This window comes from Chaetura pelagica, unplaced genomic scaffold, assembly GCF_000747805.2.
Source record: "Chaetura pelagica isolate M959 unplaced genomic scaffold, ChaPel_1.0 scaffold317, whole genome shotgun sequence".
NCBI classification, from domain to species: Eukaryota; Metazoa; Chordata; class Aves; order Apodiformes; family Apodidae; genus Chaetura; species Chaetura pelagica.
This window is the reverse complement of record NW_009953864.1, coordinates 1,086,805-1,095,751: the sequence shown is the minus strand read 5'-3', so window position 1 is coordinate 1,095,751 and position 8,947 is coordinate 1,086,805. Positions and strand designations below refer to the sequence as shown.

Sequence of the window (8,947 nt, the reverse complement as noted above, 5' to 3'; positions counted from 1 at the left end):
GGTGCGCAGCCATGTCGGCCATGGGGACGTTGGCGTTCGATGAGTATGGGCGCCCCTTCCTCATCCTCAAGGACCAGGAGCGCAAGACGCGCCTGATGGGGCTGGAGGCGCTGAAGGTGAGCGGGCGGCCCCCGGTGCCGCCGGGCCGCGCCATGCCGGGCCTTGCTGCCGTTAGGGGCGAGGAGCGCGCCGCTAGGCCTCGGCCGCAGGGTGAAGCGCGCTGGGACAAGGGCTCCCGCCATTGTCTTCTGCCTCACGCCTGCCCAGGCCCGCAAGCCTGGGAGGGGTGGAGGGACGGAGAGAGGGAGAGAAGGCGTCGCCCCCCGGGCTGGGAACCCGCCAGCCGCGGCCCGGGGGGGTCTGGGCGCTCCCTGGCGTGATGCCGCTGCCGAGCCGCGTGGCTTCTGCCTGGTCTTCCCTGTGAGTGCAGGGCGCTCCTCCCCGCTGGGCACGGGCGGGGGGGCTCCCCGCAGCCCCCTCCCCTGGGCCTGCCCCCACGAATCCTCTTCTGCTAGGGAAGTTGGGCTGTTGTTACCGAGAAATGCTGTGGCTCAGCGAGTAAGCAGACTTGTGCGATTTAGATAATGATGGGAAAATAGAGCAAAATTATGTTTTCTTCTCCTTTTAGCATTGCTTGCTTATGTTGCTTCTCTTCTTTAAACCTCGGGGCTGTTATTTTAGCTGCTCTGCTTTTCCATGCTCAAGCTGTGCAAGAAGATGCACGCAAAACGTTTCTGGCATAAGAACGGTGTCGTGGGGTATTTTCAGTTATAAATGGCAATTGTCAAATTATAACATTTGCTTTAGCTTTTTTTCCCTGTATTTTTGTTAGCTTAATAGAATGATTTTAGAGAGCATGGTAGTGATTTAACTTTGTCTTCTTTTTTAGTCTCACATAATGGCAGCAAAGGCTGTGGCAAGTACTCTGAAAACATCCCTTGGGCCCAATGGTAATAATGAAATAATTTTAAGTCTTCTTTCTCAGTAATTGTTTTGGAGGCTTATTTAGGTTTTCCTTCATGCTTTGAATATGTATTCTTTTAGGTTTGGATAAAATGATGGTGGACAAAGACGGTGAGGTGACTGTGACAAATGATGGTGCTACCATTCTGAATATGATGGATGTGGATCACCAGATAGCCAAGCTTATGGTGGAGCTGTCTAAATCTCAAGATGATGAGATTGGGGATGGAACTACTGGAGTAGTTGGTGAGAAAATATTTCAAATTTAACTTTGCTTTTGCAGCTTTAAAATCAAGGTTCTTCAGCTATGTTAAGAATTCCTGTGTAAATTTGCATGACATAACAGTAGCTTTAATGTAGCATGTATTTAGTGTATTTACTGCTTCAGTGTTTTTGTCAGTTCTTTTAATCAGAAGGGCACTTTTCTAAATATGGGTACATTTCAAGTTAGTGTTGAGAGTCCTCTTTTACTTTCAAAATTTTTATGTCTAATTTTTTTTCCATAATCTTGGATCTGTCCTGCCTTGGTGCACATGCTTCTCTTTGGCCTAACATAATGCAGCTCTCTTTCTAAGCACAGCATTTAGGGGTTTGTTTTGTCATTTACAAAACCATGAACTGTTAAAATCTTACAGTAAAAAATCAGAACATGTACTTTCTGATCTTTTGATAATGTATTTAAAATGATACTTCAATCTGTGGAAGAGTAAACACTATTTTAAAAATTTGTTTTCTAGTTCTGGCTGGAGCTTTACTGGAGCAGGCTGAGCAGTTACTAGATCGTGGTATTCACCCTATTAGGATTGCAGATGGTTATGAGCAGGCAGCCCGCATTGCTATTGAGCATCTAGACAAAATCAGTGACAGCTTTCCAGTTGATCCACAGAACACTGAACCTCTGATCCAGACAGCAAAGACAACACTGGGCTCTAAAGTGTAAGTCACAAAAACTCAAGAAGGTTTATGTTTTCCTTAAAAGTACTTGAAGAAATCTTAGAATGGTTAAAGCTGAAAGAGACCTTGAAGATCATCAGGATCCAACCTCCCTACTGTGGGCAGGAACACCTCACACTAGACCAGGCTGTGCAAAGCCTCATCCAACCTGGCCTTGAACACCTCCAGGGAGGGGACATCCACAACCTCCTTGGGCAACCTATTCCAACACCTTACTACCCTCATGGGGAAGAATTTCTTCCTGATGTCTAACCTAAATTTCTCCTCTTTCAGATTAAAACCATTACCCCTTGTCCTGTTACTGTCTTCTTTGGTGAAAAGCCCCTCCCCAGCTTTCCTGTAGGCCCCCTTCAGGTAGTCGAAGGCCGCTTTAAGGTCTCCCTGGAGTCTTCTCCAGGCTGAACAGCCCTAACTCTCTCAGCCTGTCTTTGTATCAAATCCTGGTGTTTTGATGCATTATTACATTTTGGCTAATTTCTCCATGGTCTCAAGACTGAGAATAAGACACTGAATCCTTGGTTCTCTATAGGGTCAATTCCATGAGGTTAAACTACAAGCTAGATGTCATTCAAACCTGTTAGTTCTAGGTTTCTGCATCACAGCAAACTCCAGGAGTAATGTAAACCTTTTAAAAGTAATTGCACATTCTATTTCATAGTTTTGCTTTGTTTGGGTTTTTTTTCCTAAAAAAAATAAATAAATCTGCAGGATAGTTCCATGAATACATTTTTCATGATAGGTGCTATGTATAGTATATGCATTCAGGCAGTGTAAGGGCTTCCTTTTCAGAGCAGTCTTAACAGTTGTTTCTGTCACTTGAATGGTTCTTGGTAGTTAATTCTCCTCACTTGTTTCAAATCTGTATTTTGAGGCTGTGTCCACAAAGACTACTTAGACAAGTCATATTTTGTGTTCTGTTTGCTGCCATATATATATAATATTTTATTTCTGTGAACAAGCAGGACCTCCCCTTCTTTAATGTAGTGTTCAAAAGTTGTTAGCTATAGGGATACTTTTTGCTCAAGTCACTCTTTTTCTTCCAAATTGTGGAAACATAATGCAACTTGACTTTTTTTTTTTTTTTTTTTTTTTTTTTTTTAACCTAGAGTTAACCGTTGTCATAGACAAATGGCAGAAATTGCTGTAAATGCTGTACTGACAGTAGCAGATATGGAACGTAAAGATGTTGATTTTGAGCTGATCAAAGTACAAGGCAAAGTGGGAGGTAGACTGGAAGATACACAGTTGGTTAAAGGAGTCATAGTGGATAAAGACTTCAGTCATCCACAGATGCCTAAGGTAAGTAGAGTCCATGTCTGCATCTCTCATCTGTAATAGCTAAGATAAGATTGTTTAGCCCACTTTAAATGCTGTCCTAGAATTTTTTTAGTAAGTTGGATTGTTTTTGCACCCATATATCAACAGAAAGGGGAGAAGAGCATTACATTGTTGATTTTGAAAGAAACCAAGTTAGAATTTACAGTAATTTTAAGTAACTAAGAAATGATGGGTGGGAATTGGGGGAAACTGAGTGAGGACAGCTGCGAAGGTCTATGTTAAAGCAGAAATAGTACACACTATGGATGATTATGCTGAAGACACTTACTGCAACTTGGTATCAGTAAATGCTTCTTAAGCTTTGTGAGTTGCCATGTTGTTCTGCTTGGAACATCCTTGAAGCTATAGTTTTATTATGTTGATGAAGATACAGTCTCAGGTTTTGTGCGTTGTACTTCAGCAAAAAGATGGAAACAATTTAAATTTTGTACTATTCCAGAATATTTTCCTAGTAGGTCACACTGCTTATCCTGTAAAAAAGAAGACTGGTGGAAAATACCAGTCATGTAGTACAAAAGAGGTGGCTGTGAAGAGGAGTATGTAGTATCCTCAATGACTGAAGATGGATAGGGCCAATAAAGGTTTAATGGAAGGGGGTTTTTTCTGTTTTTAAACATCAAAACTATAAGAAGACATCACTGGTAAAGACTATTCAGGGTTTAAACAGTGTCTTGAAGCTGTGGAATTTAAGTAGGTTATAGACACTTCTGCTGGAAGTATCTGGGTTATCATTTGCTTCACTTTAGAGTCAGTCAAATGATCTTCAAGTTTCTTCTTATCCCTCTATTTTTAAAGATGTATTTTTATGTGTTGCAAACATGAAGACATGTTACTAAACTCAATATTTTTTATTATATAGGAGCTTAAAGATGCTAAAATTGCGATCCTTACTTGTCCATTCGAACCACCTAAGCCTAAAACCAAGCATAAGCTTGATGTCACATCTGTAGAAGATTACAAAGCATTGCAGAAATATGAAAAGGAGAAGTTTGAAGAGATGGTGAAACAGGTAGTCTTTGAGATTTTCTGGTTTCTACATTTTTCATAGCCTTTGCATAAAACAGCATAGTGTATTGATTTATTTCTGGACATGAGTTAATAGTCCTGATAGAAGGCTACGTACAAGCACTTTAAAGGCAGTGAATAACAGTTAAATTTGTCTAGGAAAGAGATACTGCTCTGGTTTGAAATTAACTTTGATTTCTCTGTATGCCAGGCAGTTCTTTTTCAGCCTTGTGTTTTGAGAAAAATAAGAGCATTAAATTTGTGCAGAGATTGTTTTTCATTTCTGTGCTGGTTCTGATCAGAAGGCTGGTATTGTGTGTTGCTTTCAGATAAAAGACACTGGTGCAAACCTTGCTATTTGCCAGTGGGGTTTTGATGATGAAGCTAATCACTTGCTGCTCCAGAATGAGCTGCCTGCTGTTCGTTGGGTTGGTGGACCTGAAATAGAAGTAAGTAACATCTTCTAAAGCTGGGCTTTGTACCAGTTACCGAACATTTTTAAGTAACGTTTTCTGCTGAGTAAAACTTGAGGGTTTTCTGGGTAGAACTGCTTAATCGCGTATGGGTAGTTATTGGAGAAAAATTATTGGGGAATCTGTGGGAAGAACCTATAATGAATGGGGTTATGGTTTATAATTGGAGTGTATATATGTTAGTTGTAACACGTTTTCTGTGGCTAGGAATGTTTCTGCTTTAAATCTCACTGTTTGCAGAAACAAGGCATCACCTGAGATACTTGGAAGTGATGGGAAGATAACCTCTTGGGAGTAGGCATTTGACCGATCATCTTATACTAGTTTTATGATATGAAAAACACAATTGAGCAGTCTTCGCAAAATAATTGGTGGTTGTTTAACTTCAGTTAATCGCCATCGCAACTGGAGGACGCATTGTTCCCCGCTTCTGTGAACTCACTGCAGAGAAACTGGGTTTCGCGGGTATTGTCCGGGAGATCTCCTTCGGGACAACCAAGGACAGAATGCTTGTCATTGAGCAGTGTCAGAATTCCAGAGCTGTGACCATTTTCATTAGAGGAGGGAATAAAATGGTGAGATGCAAAGTTTGTTATAAATGTTTGATAGATCAGCAGCAGAATGTGTCGTTTCTTTCAAAAGCATATTAACTCTTCTTATTTTTGTCTTGAGTTTTCCCTGCAGTGTGGACAAATAGAAGGGCAGCACTGTTGTAGGCAGTCATGCCTACGCGTTAGAAGTCACTTACTAGGTTCACATCCGATATTTTTGAATGAAAACTTATTTTCTCACTATTAGACCATATCGTACATAAATATAGAAATAATTTTGCCTGTGGTTGCTCTCATATGTTTTATGAGTAAAGACATACTAGCATTTCTTAAATATTTAGTTTTATTATAGACCTAGGTATATGACTTTTGATACAATCCAGTTTAAACCCCTCCCCCCAAAAAAAAGAAAACAAACAAAACATTTAAAAAGTGAAGAAAAAAACCCCACTAACAGTACAACCTAGAACCAGTTCAAGTACACAAGCATTTTAAATTGTCTTTTTCTGTAGTGGCTGGTGGATTAAGTTATATTTACTATAGGTCAATTTCTACTTTGAATAAAAACGTTTGGAAGAAAAGAACATAACCCCTAGTCTGAGGAGTTATTTAAGAAAGCAGAAATACTGCTTTAAAGGTTAGCATAACTTGTTAAATCATAGAATCATAAAATGGTTTGGGTTGAAAGGGGCCTACATCTGTGGAAGCTGGGAGCTGACACAAATTGCAGTCTGAAAATAATGCTGGAATTTGAATGTTAACTGTTTTGTATCTTAGAAATATGCAAGGTTTACATCCTTAAGTGATTTTTTTGTTGTTGTTGTTTCCATTTTAAAATGTAACAAATAACAGTGAAAATGTGTGTATTTTTTACTCTTTCTCTGCCACTGGATGGCTAACTTTTTATATTTTAAAATAGTATATTGTAGCCGCAGTAGAGCTGCATTAGAGTCACAGAAAGATCCGGCAGTGTATTTGCAGTTTCCTTTTCTGTACTAGGAAATGCATCTTTATAGTCTCCAGTTGTTCATGTTGCTGTTTCATCACTGCAGATCATTGAAGAAGCAAAGCGATCTCTTCATGATGCGTTGTGTGTCATTCGGAATCTTGTTCGTGATAATCGTATTGTATACGGTGGTGGTGCAGCTGAAATTTCTTGTGCCTTGGCAGTCAGTGAAGCAGCAGATAAGGTATAACTTTTAGTTTATGAGAGGAAAATAAGGATTAAATCCATCCTAAGAGTTTCAAAAAAAACTTAAAGTGCTTCCAGAAAGTGCATATTATGGAACTTCTTGACATTTGCTGATAACCTGTTTTAAATGTTTTCCCTTGTCTGTAAAAAGTCATTACCAGTACCCTTTTTCTGGTAAGAGCAGTTCTAAATTGTTTTAATTTGCAAGTAGTTATCATTCAAAGGTATTTTTTTCTGTTACTGACGTGTATTCTCCAGAAAGTCTGCATATCATGTATGTATTTTATAGCTTGTATGAAATTCTGCTTTTGCTACCACTGAAGTCAATAGCTGTACAAATGTAAATGTCTTTTTCCCCCTAGTGCCCATCTTTGGAGCAGTATGCTATGAGAGCTTTTGCAGATGCCCTGGAGGTAATTCCCATGGCACTTGCAGAGAACAGTGGTATGAATCCAATACAGACCATGACCGAAGTGCGGGCGAGGCAAGTTAAAGACAATAATCCTGCTCTCGGCATTGATTGCTTGCAGAAGGGAACAAATGGTAAGAACTGCAGTGTGGAGGAGGAGCTGCATAACAGGGTTTTCATTCTCAGAAGATCCAACACTTTTCTTTTGCCTCTCAGTCCCTCTGTTTTGTTCTGTTTTTAATCTCTGCATCATTTCACTTAGAAATCCTTGTTCCTTGTCATAATCCAGTGATCCAGTTTACACTGTAGCCCTACAAACAGTTGTTTTTAGAACCAGCTTGTGAAGAAGTAAACAAAAGGTTGGGAATACCTTTAAGTGGTGGTGGTCACACCAGTACATATGCATATATAGACCTATTACAAGCATGTGAAGACTAAGAAACCAGTGTATGAAAACTTATTTTCACCCGGACATACACTTTTCACACTCTTGCTTTTTTCTCAGAAAAGCTATTACATTTTAGAATGTAAGACATTATGTAAATTCATAACCTTTCTTTGATAAGGTCTTTCTGTTCTATGGCGTTTGAACTTTCATTTTAGTGGTTGCTCAGCCCTTAGGATGTTTCTAATATTTGTATATATAAACTATATTATTTAAAAATTAATGCAGAAAGGTGAAAAGCTACAATTGGGAAAGACTTAGTTGGGAAAAGAGTTTGGATCTTAATGTTCTAAGATCTTTGGTAAGAATCCAGAGAAAATGGTAGTTTGTACAAATCTTTTGTCAACTGTGGTGGTCAAGAATAATAAATTTAAAACATTCTTTAAAAATACATGGAAGTCAGTATTTCAGTTTAAATTATATATCTAGATTTGAGGAAGGTGTCTGATTATTTTGCTTCTTTTTGACAGATATGAAGCAGCAGCATGTTATAGAAACCTTGATTGGTAAGAAACAGCAGATTTCTCTGGCAACTCAGGTTGTTAGAATGATCCTGAAGATCGATGATATCCGTAGGCCTGGAGAATCTGAAGAGTGAAGGCTGAATATCAAGAAACGTTAGGGGGGCCACAGCAGTAGTGAAGACTCTAGTATCCTAATGCTTCATCTTCTGCTGTTTTATTTTGGACACATTTGTTTCAGATTCTGTAATGGCTGATTGTTGGAAATAAAACACAACTTGGCACTGGTGGTTTCAAGACTTGTTTCCAGAAGTATTGCATCTTTTCTTAGGTGTGAATTTTCATAGAAAACCTTTTTTTTAATGTATAGGAAAAAACACTGATAATGAAGTAATAAAATTCCATGGATCTTTTTCCATTTCTCCCCTAGCTAACTCCATTAGCTGCTTGTGGGCAAAGGCCAAACACTGATTTTAAGAGGTCTGTCACTCTTCAGTAAGGCAAACATAAAATTACTGTATCCTCCAGTAATTCTCACATGTTAAATAGATCAAGTATGACGTTTCAGTCTTTTGAAAGATTGATTTAAAGATTTGGAGGATTTTAGATTAAAAGGACCTGTGTTTTGTGCTTCCAGTTGCTAATTTTTTTAATCTTACAGCGCTCTTTAAGTGGATTCCTGGTTTATGTATTTGCAAGGAGAAATTTTTTTAGGGGCATACACAGTCAGCCAAGTGGCATTTTTTTCCAAAGCATTTGTCTGTGCTACCACAATTGAGTGATTTTTACTTTGGAAGTCCCAAGTGTGAGCTTAGAGTGGTAGAGGAAAATGTACTAGGAAGCTGCCTTGCCTGGGAGAAATTATTAGCAAGAAGCAAGCAGTAGACCAGAACTCGTGCAATTTTTTTTGCAAATTTCAAAACATAGGGAAGTGTTGCAACATAACATTATTTGTGTGATATTTCATATATGTAGTTTTAAAATTTAATAGTGGTAAAAAGGAAACTGTGGTTTTTTATTCGTCGCTGTTGGTTGGCAGGTCTTGTTCTAATAATTATTTGCTGTGGTTATATATCACTTGAGTCAGACAGGATGCTTCAGTGAGTGTTGGTAGAGGATTAAAGGTAGAAATGACAAGTTTGACTTGGCAGGATAG

The 8,947-nt window shown here is 39.0% G+C and overlaps 1 protein-coding gene across 1 annotated transcript; it reads left to right on the top strand.

Annotated features, from left to right (window-relative positions):
* Positions 1–6: 6 nt before the first annotated feature.
* Positions 7–8,088, top strand: CCT5 (chaperonin containing TCP1, subunit 5 (epsilon)). The gene is made up of 11 exons (XM_010001361.1): positions 7–116; positions 890–950; positions 1,045–1,209; positions 1,701–1,899; positions 3,024–3,216; positions 4,115–4,264; positions 4,590–4,709; positions 5,123–5,308; positions 6,337–6,474; positions 6,839–7,019; positions 7,801–8,088. Exons 1-11 carry the CDS (start codon positions 12–14, stop codon positions 7,926–7,928), a joined length of 1,626 nt encoding a protein of 541 aa, XP_009999663.1. The 5' UTR covers positions 7–11; the 3' UTR covers positions 7,929–8,088.
* Positions 8,089–8,947: the final 859 nt, after the last annotated feature.